Source organism: Pantherophis guttatus, chromosome 2 (assembly GCF_059756535.1).
Source record: "Pantherophis guttatus breed Tessera chromosome 2, ASM5975653v1, whole genome shotgun sequence".
Lineage (NCBI taxonomy): Eukaryota > Metazoa > Chordata > Lepidosauria > Squamata > Colubridae > Pantherophis > Pantherophis guttatus.
Genome location: NC_142064.1, coordinates 56,809,560 through 56,834,871, shown reverse-complemented (window position 1 = coordinate 56,834,871; position 25,312 = coordinate 56,809,560). Strand labels below are relative to the sequence as shown.

Sequence of the window (25,312 nt, the reverse complement as noted above, 5' to 3'; positions counted from 1 at the left end):
ATGTATTTACTAAGGGGAAATGAATAAATATGTACTACATGTAGCTGCCCCTTGTGGTTATGAGTTGCTGAAGACCCAACAACACTGAACATACACATACAACAGTGCAGAACTACAGGTTTGCTTGTTTGACATAGTTCAAATTAACTGTCTTGACACAATGTCTGAACATACTGTAGTGCCTCATTTTACTTAGCAGTTGTTGTCAGGTATTTTTTTCTAGCAGCCAGAAAATGCTGCTGCTCCTTTCTTGCATTATTACTGTCTGTAGGATGTTTTTAAATGGCAGCTCAGTTGTAACATAATAACATTCCTGAAGGGCAAATCTAATTTATTTACCAAGTGGTGTCAAATCTTATAAAAGCTTTTTATCAAGGATCATGATAAAGCTTTTACCAGAGCAGATAAAAGAGAAGTGCTCCTACAAACAAGCCATATTTAATAGCCAGAGTTTGTTGCAATAAAATGTGGCAATTTGTTTATGGTAGTTTATGCAACTTTCTTGTAATATGGAGCGTGGGACCTTTGAATAGACTTTTCTGTTCTCCATATGCTCAGCCAATATTGAGCTGAAAAAAATATGAGGAGAGTAAATGTCAGTCCCCCCTTCCCCGTTAGAAGAAATATCCTTCTGGGTTCAGCTCCAAGTGGGGAAAAAGACACTGGAAACATGGAGACTGCTTGGAAAGATGGTTTAATGGTGGACAGGATCACATGGTTTGAGTGCCTGAACAGAAAAGGGGCGGAGATGCTGCGAGTTTTATGCCCTCTCTGGCTTTGAACTTCCTGGGGTCCCAAAAGAGTAACCTGATTGGTTGTCAGACCCCCAGGGGGTGAGGGTCTTAGCTAGCCTTGTTGGCTGATATAATCTTCCCAGGTGCCATGTGGTGAGTTTCTGTTGCTAGATGGGTCCCATTGGGTTAGTTTCTGTTGCTAGATGGGTTCTATTGTGTTGCAGATTATGGTCCTTTGACAAAGGATTGGGTTTCTGCCTCTGGCCCATTAACAAAAAGGGGGGAGGCAGGAAGGGGGAGCTGCTTTGCCTTTAAAACATGTTTCTCCATTTCTCATACAGGGAAACATAATATTCTGCCTTTTTAATATTTCCTAAAATATTTCATTCTTCTAGGAAAGGGGTGGGTGCTAACTTCCTACACCCCATTTTAGGAAGAAGGCAAAGAATTAATTTTTTAATGTAATATTTATGCATTAGTCTGTTTCCTTCAGCAAACATTAGGACAAGACGCATGGGATATTTTTAAAAACCAGAATTCAAGTCCTGCTGTAAATCTTCAGATAAAATGTTAGATTGCGAAACTAAAGGTTTTATGAAGTGTCCATCTGAAATCACTATGGTCTGAAATATTCTTCTGACCACAAGAATATGGAAAGATTTTATTCTGATTTTCCTGACTACATGCTGTTAAAATTAAATCTCACTTAAAAATATTGTTTCTAACCTTCCCTTCCTTCTTTACTGGCAAAAATAACTAATTGTGTATTTTTATTCAGTGAGTGAACATTCCAGCTTTTTATCTGAATGAAGCTCTAGGAAACAATGGAAGAATTCCAATTTTTCATTTCTTATGATAGCACATTCCCTCTCCAACCCCATTTTTCAATATGGAACAAAAGATACGAAGGGCTTTTTTTCCAGCGATATATTTTATTTTTTAGTTTATTTTAGCCTGTGTTTTAAAATACAGACCAGTAGACCACACAACACTTGGAATTAGAGAAAGCAGGATCTTGTACGCCAGTCAACATCAATGTCCCATATTCTTGTGAAAAATATAAATATAATATAAACTCTCTTGAATCAAATCCACGCCATTGTCTTCCTTTGGGATGTTTTCAAAAGTCAGCCCAGTATCTTTTAAAAGCGTGGGAAGTTGTTTTGAAAAATGCGTCATTAAAATGGACATAACACAACAGCCGCAACTACAACCGCCATCAGATTAGCGTCTTCGCGGGGCAAGTTTGCAATTCGAGTCAAAGTTGTACAGCGACCCTTCAAACCGCAGCTTTAAATCACAGCCGAACAGAAATCCTCTACCGCTACAACTTCAGAGACTTAAGCCCATAGAAGTAAGAAAGGGGAAGAGGATGGCTCTACAGTCTACCCTAATCGTATCTCTATATGCTTTTCAGGAAGTTGAACAAAGAGAGCAGGCGATCGCTCGCTGCTTGTGTCTGGAGCGGGCTCAGCTTGTCAAAGGTTGGTCTTTTGAAAGGAAGGACTCGTTCTTTTCTAATAATGCAGCTAAGACTGGTCGGACTCCCGTTGCTGGTTTCTAGACGATGTGTGAATTTGCAGGTTTCTCTTGTTTTAATCCAGTGTTTTTCAATCTAATCGACCTTTAGGTGGGTGACTTCAACACCCAGAATTCCCTAGGCAGGAACATAATACGGCTTACTGCATTGCATGTTTGGCCATAACAAGTTCATTTCTTTATTTATTTGTACCCCACCCGTATTTTTACAAATTAATAAAAACAATTGGATCTCAGCACAGAACGTGGATAGCTCATGGTTCGTATTTGGATGATGCATATCAAAATATCTGGTCTGCGAACTTTTCCAGTTTTATTCCTGTACCCTGATACAACCTGAGTATTGCATTTTCCTGTAGGTTCTAGCCTGATCAAGAAAATGTACAGATCAGAAGAAGATCTGTGATTGGAGCTTGTATGTGTGTGCTATACAACCAAACTGTCCTAAAAATTGGAGCTAGGCCAGGGAAGGTTGGGGAAATGAAGTCGAAACCTCACCCCAGAATTGTATGGCTAAAATAAATGGAGTAGGTTTTCAGAAATTTAAATTACAATTCTTTAAATTCCCAGAAAAACAGATAAAGTGCGATAATCTACTATTGAAAATACTATTTATTTTTAAGTCATTTCATCATTCTGAGTTGCCTTTAAATTAATAAATAAAACTGAGGTCTTGGGGAAGAAACTTATTTCTCCTCCTGACCTGTACGTTTTCTTTGATTAGGCTAGTATCTTTTGGAAAGCAATGCTCAATTCTTGTTGGATTAGCGTACAAGAATGAAATGGAAAAGTTGGTAACCCAGATATCTTTTATACATGTCAATGTTTTTCTTAAGCAGTTTCTGAATCGTCTATTAGCCACAGCCTGGACTTCAATCCAACAGTTTGGATACATAATAAATTATATTATGGCTTAAGTTTGATGATTTTCTGATCAATGGAATAAAACTAAGAGGATGGGTGGTTCTTATAGGATGTGGAACCAGAAACTACTCAATTCCCAAAAATTTTAATCTCTTTAAGTTAGAATAGTTCTTCCCAGTGACGTTATGACAGTGAATCACCAGGATGTAGTTACATGGTAGTTACCAGAAATCTTGAATTGAGAAATAATCAGTAGCAGCAATGAATTTTTCTTCATTTTTTTAAAGAATAGAGGAAGCTATGGTTTACTACTTCATCATATACTAATGTATGAAATGTCCTCTTTCAGCACTGGCAGTGTACATTTTTCATAACAACAGCAAAAAAGACCTGTTCCTTTTTCTTAGGGACTAATAGCAAATACCTTTTGCTGTCTGAGGGCAATTGTGCTTTACCCCCAAATCCTTCTGGCCAAGTTTTAGTATACAGGAATGGAAAACTCTCAATCACATGTCCTAACCACTGATAGTAATGTTACAATGATACCAAATAACAATTCCCTGTTCTTTCAGAATCTGCTACCTGCTGCAATCATCGTATTCTATTTCGTATTTCATTTCAAAAAAAAATTATCAAGTTTTATTATAAGATAAAAATATAGAAAAACAAACTAAAGAGAAAAGTGCAAAGAGAGAAAAGCAGCTATTTACTGTATTTCATGGTAGGAGCAGCCCTTGAACAGAAAAAATAATTAAGTTCTCAGTTCAGAATTGTGGGGAATAAACTAAGAATTGTGGATTGGCCTGGCTAAAAAACATGCTGCCTTGCTTCCAAAGCAGATTTGGGAGTCACAATAAGATGGGTTGATGATGAAATAAGAAAAATTGTAACCAAGTGTAGGTATAATATTCATGATTTATTAGACTGCATGGCCCTTCTTTTTATCCCTCATTAGCCCAACCTTGCTACAGATAGTTTCCTGAGATATCTGAAATGGAAAGCCATGGTTTAAGTGCTGGTAACCAATTAAAATATAGTTTATGAGACTAGCTACAACCAATAACTTTTTTTTTTGCACGGTAGTATTAGAAGTTACGGTGCCTATACATTCTCTTTCTGAAAAGATAAAATTGATTTTTAAATTTTGATATGAAATACCAACCATATTTTAAATTTCAAGGAGTGAGTATGGGAGTATGTGTGTGTGTCTGTGGGTAGGGCAGTTGACTAAGAAGGTCACATATCTCAGCAAAATTATAATCTTTCAGATGTGCTAAAGGAAAGTAGAAGTAAATCTTTCCAAGAAGAGGAAGTTCTGAGCTGCAGAAGTAGGACTGAACAGAATGATTAAAATAATTGTAGAGAAGTTTAGACAACGTGCTTCTGATTTATTATTCAGGAAAAGAGGAGCTAGCATGTAAAATAGAGGATCTGTATAATAGATTAATAATTCTATGCTTAAATTCATGGAACATTTTAATTTTTATTCTTTCAATTATAGTAAATCATTGTGTATTATATCACTATTTTTCTTGCTATGAACCATGAATAGATCAACTGATCATTGTACGATAAATGATCCTTTTAATTGCTCCAATGAAGAACTTTCTATTCTTTTTTTTAACATTTTATATTTGATTGTATTATATCTAACTATCATGACCTTGAATTAGAAATAAATATAGTATGGTGTCTTTCATTAATGCTCCAAACTTTGCTGAACCCCAAATTGATTCAGCTCCAATACTCTTATCTATTACAGTCTTAGTAGTATAAACTTTTGTCTTACTCAGTCATTAAGAGGGCTATCCTGAAAAGGAGAATTTGTATTTCCATAACACGTTTATCAATCTTATGACATTTGTAAAGTTAGAAAATAAAAAAAACTTGTTTCCATACACATTTTTATAGGCCAAATACAACAATAATCAGTATAGGGCATGGATACCAAACTTATCGCGTCACGTTGCCATCACATGACGTATCACAATATTTTTTTCCTTTTGCAGAGCTGGGGTGGGCGTTGCCTATATGTGACACTTCCAGCCTGCAGGCAGCCAGTTTGATACCCCTGGTATAGAGTAAACTCCATTTCCCAATAGTATTTTGTATAATGTGCACATAACTAAGGGTATTTGTTCTTGTTCAAATGATATTTGCTTATAGTAGCATCTATGCACATTCAGTAGTGATTTGGTATAGATATAGTGAATGTCATTTCTGCTATGTAATATTTGACTGAAATTTCTTATTTCATTCTCTGGAAGAGGAAAGAACCATAGTATTGGAAAAGAAAACAGTGTGCTGCTTCACGATCAGAGGTGGCAATAAATAGGATTTTAATTCTCATGTTTTAGATTACAATTCTTCAGGGTATCAAAAAAGCATTTTAGTTCATTTATACTGTTTATGAACTTAATTCAAATATAACACTAGAGTAGGGATGGACAACTTATACAGATATTTCTCAACTTACAACTACTTGTTTAGTGACTGTTTAAAGTTGTGATGGACACCCCCAAACAGCTACTTATGACTCGGTTCTGAAGTTACAATGTTTGTTTCCCAATCACGTGACTTACATTTTGGGTAACCTGCATTTATGATTGTTTGCAATGCCCCAGGGTCACATGGATACAATTTATAATGGTTTTTTTTTCCAGAAACCAGCATTTACTTTGATTTTCGGGGGGGGGACACGCCCATTGCAAACAATGGGTTCACTTAATGACTGCAGTGTTCATTTAATGACCACTGCTACAAAGGTCATAAAATTGGGTCCAGTCATGTGATAGATTCACTTTGTGTCCATCATGACTTATATAATTATGGTTATAATTGCCAGGCTCAATTATGGTTATAAGTCAAGGATTGCCTGTATCTAACTGTTTTGGTTTCAGTTGTCTGTTCTGGTTTTAAACTATGTTTTATCATTAATTGCACAAGTCTGCACTCTGCTCCTTCTATCCTCTTTCAGCATATCCTGGAAGAGCAGATTCTAAGCATTCATTCTATTTTAATTGATCATAGCTTGTCATTTCATCCTAGGAATTCTACTGAAACCAGGATCAGAATCATGATCATGTTTTTATCTTGCAGTAAGCCAGATAAAGTTTTGAGGATGCCTGCTCCTCCTTTGAATATTTTTTCTTCAGTGGAGGTTGCTTTATATGCTGCTGGAAAATTCTGGGAATCAAAGTCCCCACATTTTAAAGTTGCCAAGTTTGGGAAACACTGCTTTATAAGATCACAATTTGATCCTAATATATATATAAAACCAGGCACACTCATGCTGATAAACACATGCAGACCTTACATTTTAAACTATATATAAGATGGTTATTTTTCTGGAGTGATTAATGCTACTCTGTAGGCTCTAATAGTTATTCTTTCATTTTGTCTAATGTTTATCCTTGGACAAAAACAGTCCATAGCCTTTGGTCTGCTTCTGTTCAATTAACATCCTTCCCATGTGCCTATGCCTTTATTGGTGTCCATTATGTGCGAGATACGGTAGAATAATTCCTTTTTGTTTTTCTGGTTAGTTTCCATGTTTCTGATGTTACCTCAAAAATATGGAATTGATAATTTGAGAAAGAATTGGGTAAGAAACAAATGCTATGACTTGAGTTGATGAAATCTTTTAAGTGAACTTATGTTTATGTTATCTGATAGCTTCTGTGTGCTTCACCTGTTATTAATATGCATTTCAAATAGTTGGTCTACCAGTCAAGTTTTTGGCTGTAGCAATACAGATAAGATTTTATAAAAAAGAAATAAATTTTTGCCCAATCCCAGGCATTGTAATTAATAAGGTGATTGGTAAATATGCCACACTTCACCAGCTGGTAGGTCCTAGACACACCTGGCTTATATCAGAAGCTTCTCCAGGGCTACTGACTAGAAAGAAAAGTCAGGAAACGTCTTTGAAAAAGAGTGTCAAACTGCATCTATTGTGCTGCCAAGAAAACAGCAGAGCTGCTGTCATCATGGATCAAGCTTGAATTGGGGGCATCTTTATTTTTATCATTTGTATTTAGAGCTCTTACAGCCATTATTTTGTAGCTCTGGAAATGTGTTTTTTTTTTAAATCCTAATTAAAAATGGGCAACTGAGAAATTAAGACATATTTATCTCTTAACATTACAGACTAATTAATTCATCTAAATTGTACTTGGCTGTTCTTATTTAATAATATAAAAGGGGATTTATTGCTTTGCTCTTCATCCTGGAATATAGCACTGGCCAAAAGTTTTTTTCCCCATTCTATATTATGTTTGTATGATGAATGATATGGTTGTTTTCCAAAACGATAAATGAGAAAAAGATGCCAGCAGCCCCTGCAGGTGTTGTTTTATGGTAATTGAGATTTATAACACACTTTATCCATATATATTCAGAATTACGATTGAAAGTACCTTATAAAACAAGGTTAAATGATACTTATGTTAAACTAGTAAAATAATTCTTACTTGGTACTCTTAAGTATTAAGAGTCTTTCTTCACAGTTGGTTTCTTTTGCAATTAATACACTGCAGGGTTTTTTAAAAATATATCTGCATGTTTTTCCTAGAATTATATTACCTCTCCATGCTTATATAGAACACAGTTATGTTCCCAAGATCCAGATGATAGCCAGGAAGACATTTTTCCCAACCTGGAAAACATTCAGCTGTCTGGAATTTCAACTCCCAGAATTTTTACCCAGATTGCATAACAGTAGAGGAATTCTAGGAATTGATGTCCACGCTACTAGAGGGTGCCCAGTTTATTCTAAGGTGTTGCAGTTGATCTCTCCCTTTAGATGAGCAGTCAAAACTGGTTTCTATAGCTGCTATCAGTATTAAATGTGAATTGAGAGACAGTCTATGAATCAATAAATACACCAGTGCTAGTACAACCTCTGTTTTCCCTGCCGCCACCCCCTCCCCCCTTTTCAATGAAATGATGAACTATATGAAATTGCCACAAATCATCTTAGAGCAGCTTGGAGACATAGCTGTGCTGTGGTTCATCACACTTAAGTCGAAGATAATTGTATCTAACATTTGTGTAAAACAGACCCTGAAGATCATGTGATAAGAGGCAGTTCAAGGCTGAGTCGAACAATCTACATGAAGAGCTATTGTTCCTTTTCATTTATAATTACTTATAATCTATCATTGTTGTTCTGGTTTTGCTTTCAACCTTCCAATGGTTTTATAAAAGCTCTTACTTGCATGGAAACTTATGACCTGCATTTTATTCTGCTTTATTTGCCTATTTAAATGTTTCTATATCCCCCACTTATATTCTTTTTGGATTTCAGGGTGATGCATAATGATAATACTAAAAAGTCCTACTGAAAGTGAATACCAAACAAAGACTAAGATCTGTAATAATAAACTTCCAATATATTCAATCTGCCCAGGTAAATAAAATTACTTTTGCCTGACTATGAAGTTTATATTATCACTCTTCCACATATATCTCTGAAGAAAGAATTCCAAAACTAAGATACTCTCAGTGGAGGGAAAAAGAGAGAGAGAGATTGCGTTTCCAAGTAGTACTCCTATCCGCCTTTAGTTACAAGCCAAACCCAAGGTGAAAATCCTTGATGGTGGCAAAGTCATTTCTTTGTTATTACTATCTAGTTTTCTATGGTCTTCATTTTTTGTTCCTCCACTTTTGTGTTTTTGTCTGTGTTTTCTCTTTCAACTTTCTTCCTAGAAGTTACTTTTCTTGCTTGCTTCATAGGCCCTTTTTTCAAACTCATCATATTCTTGTAACCATTGTGTTTAATATGAATTTCTATGTAGCTTGGTTGTGTATTGGGATTTTGGGGAACTGCCTAAAGTTGGTTTTTGTGCGTCTAAAGCCATTGCCAAAGCAGTAAAAGATTTCAACTTTTAAAAAATTGTCTCACCAAATGACAGATGGTTAGAGTCACATTTAGTCTACTAACACTATAAAGAAGAATTATACTGCAGTTTAATTTTTACCCTTACAATGATGTCTCATTATAATTTTATTTCTGTCCAACATCTTAAATAAACTAAAATTATTTATTTATTTATTTATTTATTTATTTATTTATTTATTTATCAAATTTCTATACCGCCCTACTCCCGAAGGACTCAGGGCGGTGAACAGCCAAGGTAAAATACAAATAATACAAATATTAAAAAATCCCTTAAAATTATTAAATATTTTGGCCGAAACACAGATTAAAACACCCAATTTATAAGATCACAAATTAAAAATTTAAAAAGGAGAGTTAGTTCTTTTAGTAATGCCATGTATCCAATGTATTTGAATTTCTTGAATGTCACTTTTATTTGGCCTACCTCACCCTTGAGGACCAAACATTTATGAGAAATTTCTCTTCCAATAATGGTATTTTTTTTAGGGAAGACTGTTAATATGTTTAGCTCATTATTAAATGTGGCTAAATTGTGCAATTAGAAAGATATCAAAGTGTTGTAGAACAGCAACTGGGCACAGAATATTGATCTTTGTAACTAAAGAATATTGATATGGAGGCTGATCGAGATATATTATGGGACTCCTGTAATTCTTGACTCCAAGTGTTCTTATGTAGTGGTAGTGCTATTAAAGAACAGATTTAGTTGCTGATGTATTCTGGTATTTTCGTCCCTCTCAAAAAGAATTAATCTTTTTTACTCTTTCTTATTATGCAAATCCTCATTTTATAGTCACCTGAATGTATATGTAAATGTTATATAAAGAAATATAAATCATTAGGCATTTCCTCTAAGGAAACTGACCTCTCCGTAAAAACCCTTGAAAATGATGTGTGTGAGAGAGAAAGACATCACAATATATCATACAAGATAGAAGAGAAACAGCAGTGAGTAATTGGACTATAATTTAACATGATCCACAGTTCTAATAATCTGTTCACCAATCCTATCCATTTCATTTGTGATTCCAGTGTCAATACAAACCAGAGGTGTAACTAGATTTATCCACGTTACAGATTGTATTGTACGGTGGTGATTATCAATAGTGTAATCAAACTGTAGATAGGTAGACATAGGCCATAATCCATCACAGAATTAGGCGTGCTTTAAATGTGAGTTTCAAAATAAAAGAGAGGGAGGATAGAAATCTCAGTTGAAGTGAGAGACTAGGCCCACTAAAATGAATGGCTACAAAATGTTGCAATCTTAAATATATCTGTTAAGATTTATGTCCCAATAGACAAACTGTGACTTACATCCAAACAGAGAGGCATAAAATAGATTGTTTCAAGATATTTCTTCTAAATGTGGGAAGCAGCACATAAACAAAGGAATAAATAAGATTGCCCTGTAAGATTGAAGTCTTACATACATTTCCTTAGAGGAAAGTCTTATTTACTGGAACTTATTTTAAGGTAGATATCTACGGAATTGCACGGCAAATGGATATAATTCTTTTGGACTATAATTATAGTCTTTATAAAGTGTAGTTTCATGTTTGATTTCAGATACATAGTTTAAAAAAAAACATTTAAACAAGCCAACAATAAATATTTTCATATATTAAGTAACTGCTGCTTCCTCACCCACAATGTTATCTTCATGTTTTTAAGTAATATTACGGAATAATTTCATCTAGTCTGTGGTGGGTTTTTTTTTAATACTTGCCATATAGGTAGTTCTTGATGTACAACAGTTCATTTAGTGATCATTCAAAGTTACAGCGGCACTGAAAAAAATGACTTATGTCCGTTTTTCACACTTATGACCGTTGGAGCATCTCTATAGTCACATGACCAAAATTGAGACACTTGGCAACTGACTCATATCTATGATAGTTGGAGTATCCCAGGATCATGTGATCACCTTTTGGGATCTGCTGATAAGGAAATTCAATGGGGAAGCCAGATTTACTTAACAACCATGTTACTAACAACTGCAGTGATTCACTCAACAGCCGTGGTAAGAAAGGTCGTAAAATAGGGCAAAACTCACTTCACAAATGTCTCACTTAGCAACATAAATTTTGGGCTCAATTGTGGTTGTAAGTTGAGAACTAGCTGTACATGATTTGTATTTCAGTGAAATATAAAAGCAGCTGTTCATTGCAGTCATTCTGAAGAATTACCAAAACTGTATGTAAAACAATATGGTTAGATTAAGAGAAGTTCTAGATAGAGCTCTTTTTATTCTGCTAATAATGGCTAAGTCTTGTTTTGTTTTTGCTTGAAATAGTGCAATATGTTTATATCACTGTGGTTTGTTAGTGAATTTAAAGCAAGCCCTAAAGCAAGAAAAATGTAATCATAAATTTAAATTCTGCTTATTTCATTCATAAACATTCCCCACTCGCCACAAGTGTTGGGAAAATAATATACATTTGCATTTTTATTTTACACAGTTCCTTGAGCATCACTCATGCATGGGACTGTCTACTGATACATAACTTATGATTGGTAATTAAAACGTATCGTGTGCAATTAGAGAAATATTTTATTGTTTCAACAGGGCAAAGATGCTGTGGCTTCAAAGTTGGACCTTGCATCTCGCAAATTATTCAAAACAACTTCAAAGGATGTTGTGTGAAGCCAGTGCTAAACTACCAGTGTTAACGTTGTTCACCAAGGTAAATACTAGTTGATCAAGTAAACCAAATAGGATGGCCTCAAATGCAAATTTAAAACAACAGTGTTGAAATTGAATGCAAACCTCCATTGGCAGCTCTGGCTCATTGTTTTACCATAGAACAGTTTTTCTCAATCTTAGCCATTTTAAGATGTGCAGGCTTCAACTCTCAGAATTCATTTAACCAGCATGCTGACTAGGGGATTTGGGGAGTTAAAGTCCACATGTCTTACAATGGCTAAGATCAGAGCTCTTCAAACTTGGCAGCTTTAAGACTTGTGGACTTCAACTCCCAGAATTCTGGGAGTTGAAGTCCACAAATCTTAAAGCTGCCAAGTTTGGGGACCCCTGGCTAAGATTGAGAAACACTTAGAGAGAATCCTGCAACCGTAGCTTGGAAGAATAAAAATAGGAGAATGTAACTGTTTTCTGGCAGTAGCAAGATTATTACGAGTAGAATACTTTCAACAATACCAGGCTTATTTCAGAAGCAGGCAAACTGGGGTTCTCAAAATATTTTTGTACATCAGATTCCATCGCTACAGACATGCTTATGCTTGCAAAAATGAGAGCTGAGATTGAGCAATATAACTGAGAGAATCCTCATGTCCATTTCATGCCTAACTGATCATATGAAGTTGCTGTATATAGTCCATTATACAAAACATTGTATAATGTTTGTATGTTTTGTATGATTGATTATTGTATTCCAAGATCTCAAGGGTCTTATTGAATTATTACTCCATAGTTTGACTGAGCCTGGATTCTTCAGTATAAGGTCAGTCTGTATAGGGGCCTTAGCTCTAGTACTGAGTTATGGTTCTTAAAGAAATGGCACTTGTACTTCAGGTTGATTATTAGGAAGTTCAGTAACAAAGTTACCCTTATGCTGTATTTCTTGGTTTCTTTTTTTAAAAATTGGATTTATCCCCTCAGAAACTGGACCAACCCAAGATAATTTACCATAAATAAACAAATGTATTTCTCCCTGAGTCAACGGATATCAGATGTGTTTCCCTCTTTTGCCTATAGAAGCCAGTGGAGTGATAGCTGAATGTAACATGTAGCTGAATGTAGCATTGTCCAGGAGATGCTAGTTTAGAAAATGTGGGACAGGTCTTGTGGACCGCCAAGTGTAGCTTCCAAGATCAGAGAGTAGCTGGAAGCTCAGAAGGAACAGCAAACGATGTGCCACTGTGGTTCTTCATTTATTCTCTCATACAGTTCTCTCATTTCCTAGCTGGTCTCAGTGGCCAAATATGCCCACATATTACTAAGTCAAGTTCACATATGATTATGCACATGATTAGGACTGTATTTTAGAGCAAGTGGAGCATAACCTTCCCTGCTTTCTCCCAATAGGCCAATCCCTATTATGGATGATTTCTTAGACTTTCAGCATTGGTTGATCCTGCTGGTGTGTTCATTTCATATAATGAATAAAATTCCAAGAGAACGACGGGCAGACTATACTTCTGGTTGGCTGTGCTCCTCCTTTCTTGGAATTGGAATGATGCAAACCGTACAGTCCCTGCCCTTCAGCCACTGTGGCCCCTTGATCTTAGCAACCTCCCTCAAAATTTACATATAACTCATAGCTTGAGTTTGATTTGAAGGATTGCAGACTTTGCTAATGCCCTGGCATGTTCTCATGTACCCATTTTTGGTTTCAGATGTGAACCATCAAGCTCTGAGATATATATATTGCATTTTGGGTATTTGTGTGAGTAGAAATCTGAGTGATTATTGAAGCAAGTTGAATAGCTACAAGGGAAGCCAGATTTATTTACATGAATTACCTTATAGATACTCGCAAAGTCTAGCACCCAGCTAACTACATCCTATTGAGTAGAGCATCAAACAGCATGTGATCTCTGTATGTTTGGGAAGAAAGGGAGATGGAAGTGACCACAGATTACCAACAGGGAGAAAGGCAAAGAAGGGCAAGAAGTAAATATTTAATTATCTAGACATCACTGACCCCTTATGCCATTGGATTTACACCTCCCACAATGAAGAAATATATTGATTGCTTACAGTATTAGTTAATGAACCTTAATAACAGAATTAATATCTCAATTCAGTTCATTTGTGAGACAAATGTTTCTGTTCAGAAATAAACATTTTTAAAAGAAGGGGAAGAAATATGCCAAATGTAATTGGATTTCAGCCTATTTTATTTAGCTGATATGATTCAGGCAAATTGAGCTAAATTTTTATTCTTACATGTGATTGTAATATAACAAAGTTGTTTCAGTGCTAGTTATCTATGTGGCCTATACTCTAAATAGAAAAGAAATGAAGAATAATAGTATGATGGGGAAAGGGGTAATTGTTAACTATGAAAAATGCAAAGCCTTAACTATAGCATATGCTGAGTCTTAATGATGCATGTGTTATAGCATGGTGCAGTCTGAAATTCAGTCAGCACCAAAGCTTGTTTAGGTGACTCATTAGGGCCAGTCACTCTTTTTCAGCCCAATCTACTTCATAGAATTGCTATTATAAAAAAAAATAGGATGAGGAAGCATTATCTAGTAGATGTATGATAGAGAAAAAGAAAAAGAAAAAGAGAGAGAGAGAAAGAAAGAAAGAAAGAAAGAAAGAAAGAAAGAAAGAAAGAAAGAAAGAAAGAAAGGAAGGAAGAAAGAAACAGAGAGAGAGAAAGAAAGAAAGAAAGAAAGAGAAAGACAAAGAAAGAAAGAAAGAAAGAAAGAAAGAAAGAAAGAAAGAAAGAAAGAAAGAGAAAGAATGAATTACATTTTACATGCAGTCTTGTTTTATTAAATAAACATTTCTGCACAAAATGTTAAAAATTGCCCCAAAAGTAGAAAAGCTTAGTTCCTTAGACAGACTAAAATACAGGCTTCTTTTATTAGCTTAATGTAATAATCTCATTTTGGATCCATTCTATCCAGTTCCAATTACGTTTTTAAGTAAACAGAAAAATTATGCTACAAAGAATGCACAGAAAGAATTGTGGATGCCCAGAAGGTATGTTTGTTCTCTTGCAAAATTGCAGTGGGAGAGTACTTGATAGTTCTCTAAAGGGGTATTGCCTTACAGCTGGAGGCTAAGACTTTTATCTCTAAAATTAGTACTCTTGGAGAAGATTTTTCTGCGTTTATCAGTGTTCCTGGAATGCAATGTTGCATTGACTTAGAATTGTGTGAATAGAATGGAGATAATGAACATGACAAAATATCAGTCTAGATTCTTCTGACACATGAACTTTGTGAAAGTATATGTGGACTGATAGTCTCACTTGAGAAAAGGCAACTTTTCTTTGTCCTGCACTATGTAGTTCATGCTGGCTTTGATGTACTGCAGGGGCATCAAAATCGATTTTATTGAGGGCCGCATCAGGGTTGTGTTTGACTTCGGGCTGGGTGGCCATGGCCAGCTCGATGTCACTCGTGTCGGGGACACTTGTGGTAGCCCGGGCAGGGTTTGGGTGATCCTCCTACAGGCCTCTGCCAGCGAAAATGGAGTGGCACTCCTGAGCTCCATTTTTACTGGCAGAGGCATCACAGGCCAGTCCTTCACTGTTTCCAGGGCGGCCCCGTGGGCCATATCTAAGCACCTTGAGTTTGATACCCCTGATGTACTGCATGGACATGGAAAGTTCAGAATAGGTTAAAATGATCCAAACACATGCAGCATTGAAGGTGCGTCTGATATATTTAAATGGCTTCCAGATGGAAGTAGGGGAAGTGTCCCAACAATCTAAAGCTAGGTTTTGCCAGGGTGGAACCTAGTTGAACTTTGGAATATAGGGATAAAAAAGCCCTTGATAGGATTGCTTTTAAGAATTGTCTCCCTGAATGCCAGTCTCAGAAGTTCCTTTATTCTCTGAAGAGCACTTGGAAATAAAGTGCTAGAGGGGATACTTAGAGCGATGCTGGTGCATGGCAAGGAGTAAATCTAACTGAACACAATATTGTCCTAAATCCATGGCTACATCTCGTGGTGAAGCAAAAATTTCTCCTCTGTCCTTTTTGCATATGTACAGGTCAATCCAAAGGCCCTTTTCAAAGTGACCCAGACTCTTTTAGGGAAAGATAGGTTAATTAATAGTCTTATTAATATTAACATAAATAGTCTCTTGTGAGTTATTTGCAGTTAAATTACTTGCATTAGCTCAAAGTTAGAAGCTGGCTGAATAGAATCCAAGAAGTGATAAGGGTAACATATAGTGGTGTTAACCTGGAAAGTGTTTGAGCATGTTGACTTTGAAGAATTACATAAACCCTTGGTAAGATGACTTCTGCCATCTGTGGACTTCATTCCTGCCCTGTTAGGCTTATATTTGCTTCCAGAGAGAGAATAACCCAGGAAACTGAGTTTTAACCTCACCATGAGCAGAAATCATGTCCATGAAGGCTATTATGTCCCTTCATCTTGGACTTATGTCGTCAAACACAAAAATAGTGTTGGCTATGGGTGAGGCAAGGAAAAAAAATCTCTCTTTCCTTACCTAGTCCCCCAGAACTACCTACCCATTTTTACTCTTTTCTGAGAAAGGCTCATTGGATGGGAACCTAGCAGTGGTGGGTTCCTTCCGGTTCAACCCGGTTCCCCCCCCATTATTCTTACCTTTTATTTGGCTCCACCCCCAAACTATTGCTGCCTCCTGAGTCCCAGCTGATGGCTAGATGAAAAAAAAACTGTTTAAACTTTTGTCGCGGAGCTCCAAAGGGCCGCCCTACAGCTGATCAGTGTTAAAAGAAAACAAATGAGTAGACAGGTGCCTTCCAAAATACATGAGTAGATCAATGCCTGCAAAAATAAATGGGTAAATGAGTGCCTGCCAAAATACATGAATAGACCAGTGCCTGCCAAAATACATGAGTAGATCAGTGCCTCCAAAAATACATGAGTAGATCAGTGCCTGCAAAAATAAATGGGTAGATCGGTACGTCTCTGCAAGTAGTTAAAAGCCTGGTAGACCAGTACCTCTGCTAAATCCTAAATAATTGTCACATGACCATCAAGCCACGCCCACAAAATAAGCCATGCCCACAGAACCGGTAGTAAAAAATTTTAGAACCCACCCCTGGAACCTAGGGTTTTCTAGATGCTGCTAGCATCATCATTAGCCATGCTGGATGGGGCTGCTGAAAGGTGAAGTTCAACAACAACTATAGAACTCCAGGTTCCCTGCCAATGTGCTGCAAACTAAACGTAGATATGGATTAAATATTTAGCCTGCACTTTTATCCCACTGTATAATATGTGGGATAGGATCTGTCTTTAAAAAAACAGTAAGAAGCTGCAGTTAAATGCAGAGCCTGAATTCTATTTGTACACTTCATTGAACTCAATGAAATGTGTTTGTATGCGCCTTCTATGTTACAGGGTGCTATAAGTGAATGCACTAAATATTTGACTTCACCTTCTCATACTCTTGCAGTGTGAGAAAGGATATTGAGGGCTGTCAGCCTTGGCCATTTTTTTCCCCATGAATTAGCTAATTTAAAAATGGTATTGCCTCATGTCATTTATTCTTGCTGTAGAGCAATGATGAATCACTTGTGAGCTCTTCCTGAGTTCTACCCACTGGTTTTTGAATTGGCAGAAAACTAGACAACATAATTCTGGCAACCTGTATTCTGCCACAGGCACGATGCTGGCAAATAATGCTGTTTTTATTTACAAATGCTGTATTAAAACAACAAATTCCTCTTCTCTTAGCAATTGTTACCAGCCAGCTGAAAACATTGGATAGTTGGGTCACTTTTGGACAGGGTTTTGGCATAATTAAACCTGTGTTCTAAAGAAGCTTGGTACCACCCAAATTTGGGCTACCTTTGAATACACCTGCACAAACCACTTGTGCCAGAACAGATTATCAGGCTCCTTTTGGATAGGGATTTATCACAATTCCAGAGAATCACCAAATCTGTACTGAAAAGAGCTGAGAGGTGTAGGAAAGGTTGTGCCATGAACCAATAAAAAACTGGCTCTCTCTTTCCTCCTTCATTTTGCAGCCCTTCAACTGCCATCATTGAGAGCTGCTGTTTAGAGTAGACTATCTAGGTGTCTGAGCCAGGAATTGGTTCAGAAGCCTGGCAAATATAGGGGGAGAAGGCATTTTCAAAGAAAACAACGTTCCCATTGCACAGAGCAGAACGACCTTGGAAGTCAGCATTATAAGGACATGACGGACAAATAGATTGCCAGGATATATTCCAGGGTTAGGTTATCTATCCTATTTCAGGGTTCTAAAATAGGATAGATAATTCTGTCAATGCCGCCTCTCTCATGCTTCCCCTTTAATCCAGGATACAGAATCCAAAATCAACTGATGCTGAAAAATATTATAAAAATTGTTTGAGAGCATGTTAATAAGCTTTATGTAGCTGTGCTACTTTTCATTACTGTCTGCTTTTTCCCCCCTCTTCTATTTAAGCATCCCTGTCCTTTATGCGAAGAAGCCAAAATGATGCTTGAACCGTATAAACACAAGGTAGGTTAATACAGTCCTTTGCTTAAGCAAAACACCAACACACAACATTTAAAATAAGGGATCAGAACATACCTGTTTGCAGAAGCAGATGAATGTATTGCAGAGGTGGAATTCACTTACCTTTGCAAATGTGAGCGCGCCACCAAGCGTGCCACCAACAGGATTGATTGATTGATTGATTTTGCATGCTTCTTGGTAGTTTGATGAAATTATGTGCATTGCCTAAAAAAAGCTAAGAAGGGTAGCCACTTTTTTGCAATCAATCTTTTCCTTTAGCTCAAGCACATTTAGATGGTACCATTTGATGGCATTGCTCCTCACTGGACAGTTGTTCTTTTTTTTTTTTTTAATTTGATTTATATGCCGCCCTTCTCCGGAGACTCAGGCCGGCTTACAATGCGTTAAGCAATAGCCTTCATACTTTTGTATATTTATACAAAGTCAGCTTATTGCCCCCACAAACTGGGTCCTCATTTCATCTACCTTAGAAAGGATGGAAGGCTGAGTCAACCTTGAGCCTTGGAGAGATTCGAACCAGCAGAAATTGCAGGCAGCTGTGTTAATAACAGGGTGCACTAAACCACTGTACTATCAAGGCTCTCGACAGATGTGAGTTTGACACCCCTGTACTAGAGACACAGTGCAGAAGAACTTGTGCCACTGTTGAGGAAACACACATCAATTTCATCAGCTTACTATAACAAAGGATTACTGGGAGACATGTTTAACCTCTCTTAAACTTCTAACCCAGTGTTTGGGGAATTCTGGGACTTGAAATCCACACAAATCCACAAGATTGGATGCCAAGGTTGAGAAACTGCACTTACCGCTATGAAACATCAGAAGCAGCAATAGCATCTGCACAAAACACAGTATATTAAAAATGCTTGAATTGAATAAACTGCCAAGAAACAATCTGATATAATTCATTTGTTTTTTTTAATTCAGCAGACATTTTTAAATGGCTTTCCTAAAACTGGATTAATACAAAGTAATAATGTTATAAGAATGTTACAAGATTTTTTAAAAATGGTTTTCCTACTATTCTATATGCTTCCTATTCCTTTTCAGGATAAACAAAGTTATGCAAAACACAGAAAAGGACTAAAAAAGTACTAGGCCAAAGACATTAAAGGCCCAAGAAAGAAATGAAAAGGCAGCATAGTGAAAACTAACTTACTCCGATACTATTTTGTATAATTTTTCATAGCTTTTTTGTCCCTGCAAATCATCCTTATTTTTGCCATATCCTTACGCCACTTCACACACTGCCTTTTGTTCTTTCAATTTTCTTCCTGTTTTTGAGCATCTTGTTAACTTTCTGGCCTTTTCATTCCTCTTGACTCATTCAAGGTATAGTCTTAGTAGGGAATGCCACAGATTGAGTAAGTCTACTAATCAAGTCTATATCTTTCCTTTCTTATTAAAAGAATAAAAAAGTATTTTTCAACACAGATTATTCCATAATAAACTTTCCATGGGTAAATTTGTCAAAATAATCCAGTGTTGTAGGCACCAAAACAAAGGAGCATTAATTTTTAACCTACACAGGGATTCTGATACTTGTCATGGAATCAAATCGTAGCTTCCAAGATTAGTCCCCAAAGGAGCTCAATTCTTAAGTTATGAAGGTAGGATAAATGTCCAGCGATGACTGGAAGAAATCACATCTTTCCCAATAGATAGCTATAATTTGTGCAATAAAATTATCATGGTCATAAGTCAAAGTCTACCTTTAGTCAAGTTGGTCTCCAGAAGTGCTGAAAGAGAATATGTTATTTCTGGACATTATATTTGTGCGGCAGCTGCCAATTTGCTTTAGGGTGTCAGCATTACGAGTAACGCATCCGCTAAAAGGAGCACTATGAGGCAGGTAGATTCCTCAAAAACATGTCTATTGGATACATCATATCAGCACAGCTAATGAAAAGCCAACTCTAAAAGTTCCCACGGTTTTAGCCTAATTAAAAGAGACCTTCCCAGATATCACTGGTCACATTGTCCAATGAAAGTAACTGGCAGGCTGCTTGATCACTCCTCTCCTCCTTCAACTGCCACTTGTTGGGATGACTTTGGTTCCCACAAGAAAACTTTTTGTTTTGACTGTTAGCCAGTCTATCTACTTCCCCCATCCTTCCTCATTTCAGAGTTCGTGGCAACTATAAGGCAGCAAAAGATAGCTTCAGCCAGGTTCGGTTTAGAGTTGACATAGGGCATTAGTTCCCATACCTTTTTTCCAAAAACAGCCTATTCCAGTGAAAGCCTTTTTCTATTGCTGCCTTCAAAAAATGTTAATACTTAGTATAAATGTATAATCCAACACTTCTTATGGGTAAATCATTCTTGTTGACCCGTATAAATAAAACCTACCAGCGGACAAATAATGATGGATAAGTATGGTGTGATATAAATCTTTTCACCTAGTGGTTAACACAGACATTTATTACAAGCACTCATTATTTTAATAATATGTTACAAACTTCATGATTCCTGTAAAATGCATCAAATTCTTTATACCTTCTGGTTTATAAATCAAGCTTATTCCTATTTATAGTTGCAAATAAAAAGATTGGACACTCTAGGAAAGAGAACTCTCGTAAATTTTCCACCAAATATTGTCTCTATTTTCTCCTTAGATTTAACTGACCTTTTTGAAAATTCCTCCTTGAGGTGGGGATGATGATAATGATGATCTTGGTTTGAAAACTCTGAATCAGAGTTTTAAAAATTGATTTGGAAGTCTCATATACCTTGATTTAGGCTTCTTGGGAGAATATAAATTGTATATTATTCTATATAAATTATATGAATAGAATAGAATAGAATTTTTTATTGGCCAAATGTGATTGGACACACGAGGAATTTGTCTTGGTGCATATGCTCTCAGTGTACATAAAAAGAAAAGATACATTTGTCAATAATCATAAGGTACAACATTTAATGATAGTCATAGGGTACAAGGGTACATTTATAAATAGAAATATAAATTTCTATGTGATATCATTAGCTATTTTGGCTATATCTCCATTAATCCTTCTCTGGAGCTGCCTTCCTACTTTTTTTTGGCATACACCCCTTAAGAGACTTAGCTCCTTTGTTGGCCTTTAAAAAGGCCCTGCCATGTATCTTTTAAATAAACAATGCTTAATTGTTTATTTTATTTTATTTGTTTCTAACCGTTCTTAGTATCTTTGGTTTAATTGTGATAGCGCATTTTATTGTAAATCACCAAGATACTTTAATTGTTATCAATAGCGTTTCATAAGTACTAAAAATGGAAATATTTCATGGTAAAATAATTCAGTGTTACGTATTACAGTTCCTACCAAAATAATTGCCTCAAAATCTTCATGGATTTGATTTTGTCCGTTTATATGGTTAAGATAAAACAAATATACAGATAAAGTGTTACTGAAACAGAAGATGGGTTGCTATCTTATACAGCCTGGAAGTTATTGTTTTTCTAAAAATACAGTTAGAATCCCAATCAATGGGATTTCCTTCCTATAAAATGTCTGATTGTTTCTTTTTCCTATTTAGAAATTTGCTAAAACTGGTGCTTTGCTAAGAAGGAATGAGTTAGTGTAACCATTTTCTGAAACTGGAATGATAGCAAAAGAGAAGAAATCTGACTGTGCACTGAAAACTTGGCCAACATGTAGTTCAAGACAAATGTTTGCTTTAATTACTAGACTCAACTCACTGAATTTGTTTTATTCTTTATTTATACTCCAAGGCCTCCAGGAAATAATACCTTCTATGTATAATGGGTCCAGAAGATTATTGGACTAACCACACAGGGCTGATTTGCCCTAGAATAATATTGGGAGGTTTGAACTACAGGGCTCAAACATGGAGATGAAATCATTCCAGAAAGCAATCTGAAATCAGATCTAATTAGGGTGTTTTATTCCCCACTGCCATTTTACAAGTCTTTTGTCTTCTCAAATGGAAGCAGTTGAGATCTCTCCAGCCTAATAAGCAACTTTTCTATAAGTGACTCATCTAGGATGCTTGACAAAAAAGACCAAGAATGATTATGTTCACAGAACATACTTACTAAATCAATATAATTCAGGGAATTAACACAAACCTAAGCTCACATAGTAGACTCCAACATAAACTAATCCTATGAGCTGCATTCTTCCAACATGCTAGGCTAAAATATGATTGACTAGGTTGCAGTTCAAGTTATTGTGCAAATATAGACTATATGCAGTCTTTCATCACGCTGCCAGCAAATTTCAAAATTACTTGTTCATTTGTAATCTAATTGCCTCTGTAGACAAATTGGGAAACTGTTTCTCACGATATTTTTATCTATAGCAGTAGTCCTTACTGGGGTCCCCAAATCCTCTTATTCAAATCATTCAAAATTCTTGCTGAAAGAAATAAACCTAATCAGTTTTTTCAACATAAGTATTACTTTACAACCTACATAGATTTTCGTTGAGATCTCTTCAAATCTTTTAGTATGATTTATTACTGTGCTTTTCTAATGTTTGGCTGCTAGCTATTTTATTGTCCATTTGTTTTTGTTTTTACAGTTTACTTTGGAGGAAATAGATATAACTCTACCTAATCATTCAGTCTGGCTTGAAAAATACAAGTATGAAATACCTGTATTTCATCTGAATGGGAAATTCTTAATGAAGCATCGAGTAGATACACAAAAACTAGAAAATCATCTTTTGAATTTAGAATTACAAGATGAAAGAAACAAATGAAGCAAAATGAAGATATTTAACTGCAAGCCATAAGGATTGCATTGATCACTTTTGTATTGCCTTTTGTACAAACAAAAACATACCCTGCAAATTTTATAATCAACTATCAAGAGTTGTGTTTGATGACATATTTATTTTACATTGACTATGTTCTTCACTGACAGTAAACACAACACACATTTTAGAATTTTTTTCAATTGTCACACATCTCATATACGCTTTAGACTTTATGCTACTACTATACAGTGGCATATAATTGTATTAATAAAAGTGAAGCAGCATAAAATAATGTTCTAAAATAATTGAAACAATCTGAATCCAAGGAAACTTATTATCAATTTCACCTTCATTCTTATATTTGTTGTTAAACATTATATAACTTTCCTTGGATAGCAGTTTGCATAGCTAACAATAGATTTAAACCTTAGGCTAAAATTATATAGCAGCCTTTCCTTCTAAATATGTTGGACTTCATAACTTCCATTCTTCTGTTGGCTTGGAATTCAGTGCATCCGGAAGGTTTCAACTTGAGAGAACTTGCCTAGATTTTAAGGATAACACTGATGGTCCTCAACTTACAACCATTTGTTTAGTGACTATGCAAAGTTAAAACAGCACTGAAAAAACTGACTTATGACTGTTTTTCAAACTTGCTAATGTTGCAGCATCCCTATGGACACATGATCAAAATTCGGAAACTTGGCAACTGGCTTATATTTATGACAGTTGCAATGTCCTGGGATCATGTGATTCCCGTTTGCAATCTTCTGACAAGCAATCAATGGGGAATCCAGATTCACTTAACCACTATGTTACTAACTTAACAACAGCAGGGATTCACTTAACAATTGTGACAAGAAAGGTCACAAAATGGGGCAAAGCTCACTTAACAAATGTCTCACTTAGCAACAGAAATTTTGGGCTCAATTGTGATCATAAGTCAAGGACTATGTATCCATGAAAATTGGCCACTCTTTATGATAATTGCTTTATGAAAATTTTTCTGATTGCTCCTGGAAGCCAATCAAAAATTTCAAATGCTGTAGTAGTAGTAACAACATTTGGACCAAAGTCCTTTTGGCTATATTGGAAAAAGGACAAATAGGCGGATCATTGAAATAGATTATCTTCAGAGTCTTTTCCAGTTCTGTGATCTCTGTTTCCTCATAATTGGTCTTTCATTAGAGGCTTATTAGTTAATGATGCCTCATTAAATATACATAGAAGTGCATCCAAGAGGTAAAAGCCTACAGCAGTGTGCGATAGCCTCTGATGTGATTTGCTTTTACTCCCATGGAAATTTAATAGACACAACAAGCGGAGAGGTTATCATAATCAGTATAAGTGCACTTTATATAAAGCCTTGATGATGTACACAGCAGTACTCAAACTGAGTCTCTGGCTAGCTTAAACTGATTGAAGGTTTTTTCTAATTTGCGTTCCAAAAGAACTACTCAAAGAATCCTTGTTTTCCCAACAGGCTTGAGTATCTTTAAAAGGATATTTACACTAAAAATTAAATATTTCAGTAGGAAATTTAATCGTTGGCTTTTGGTAAAGATATTTGGCAATGATAAAATGTTGGTAAATGGAGATTAATATAACCCTTTCGTACTTTCCCTTCTGTGTACTTTCCCTTCTGTGCTCTTTAAACCTTTTCTTCCCCTTATTCATCCCAATGCTTTGATGCTCCTGGTTGCTCTGATTATTATTTGTGTTATTTTATTACAACAGTTTAAATTAGTAAAGCATAGTAAAGTTGTGAACTCATTCATCTTCATAAGTGGTCTGTATTGTGAAATATCCTCTTTACCGCAGCTGGAACGGAAAACTTAGGCTGAGCTCAGCACAAAAAGGAGTAGCTATGTCCTTAGTGAACTCAACTTTGGTTTAATGGAGCCTACCCCTTCTATTAATACAGCTGCAGCCTATGCATATACAATATGTATTGCCTAGCACACGGGTGTCAAACTTGCAGTATGTTGCCATCACATGACATTCCGCAACATTTTTCCCCTTTGCAGAACTGCGGTGGGTGTGGCCTGCACATGATGCATCTGGCCAGTGGGCTGCCAGTTTGACACCCCTCGTCTAGCATATCAATTACTACTGCAGGTTTTAATCAGCTTTGAGTACTTGCAATACAATTGGGGAATGATATCTTCAGAAGAAGAGGAAACAGTCTTCCCAATCTTAACATGAAATTAATGCTATGGAACATAGCCTTGTAGTATGCTTATATGCAAATATTTTATTGATCTGATTTTCTGTAGTGAAGATATAGGGTATTTTTTGAAAATTGAATTTAATATTGTAGTAGATTTCCATAACGAACCTGCAGTTTTTTTAGAGGAATACACAAACACTTTATGCACAACTCTCCCTATACCT

The 25,312-nt window shown here is 36.0% G+C and overlaps 1 protein-coding gene across 1 annotated transcript; it reads left to right on the top strand.

Moving 5' to 3' along the window:
* Positions 1-2,130: 2,130 nt before the first annotated feature.
* C2H5orf63 (chromosome 2 C5orf63 homolog) lies at positions 2,131-23,031 on the top strand. Its single transcript, XM_034409992.3, is given in 5 exon segments — positions 2,131-2,218; positions 11,609-11,726; positions 18,138-18,194; positions 22,742-22,912; positions 22,915-23,031. Coding segments are annotated over 4 exon segments (366 nt in total). The 5' UTR covers positions 2,131-2,218; positions 11,609-11,615; the 3' UTR covers positions 22,942-23,031.
* Positions 23,032-25,312: the final 2,281 nt, after the last annotated feature.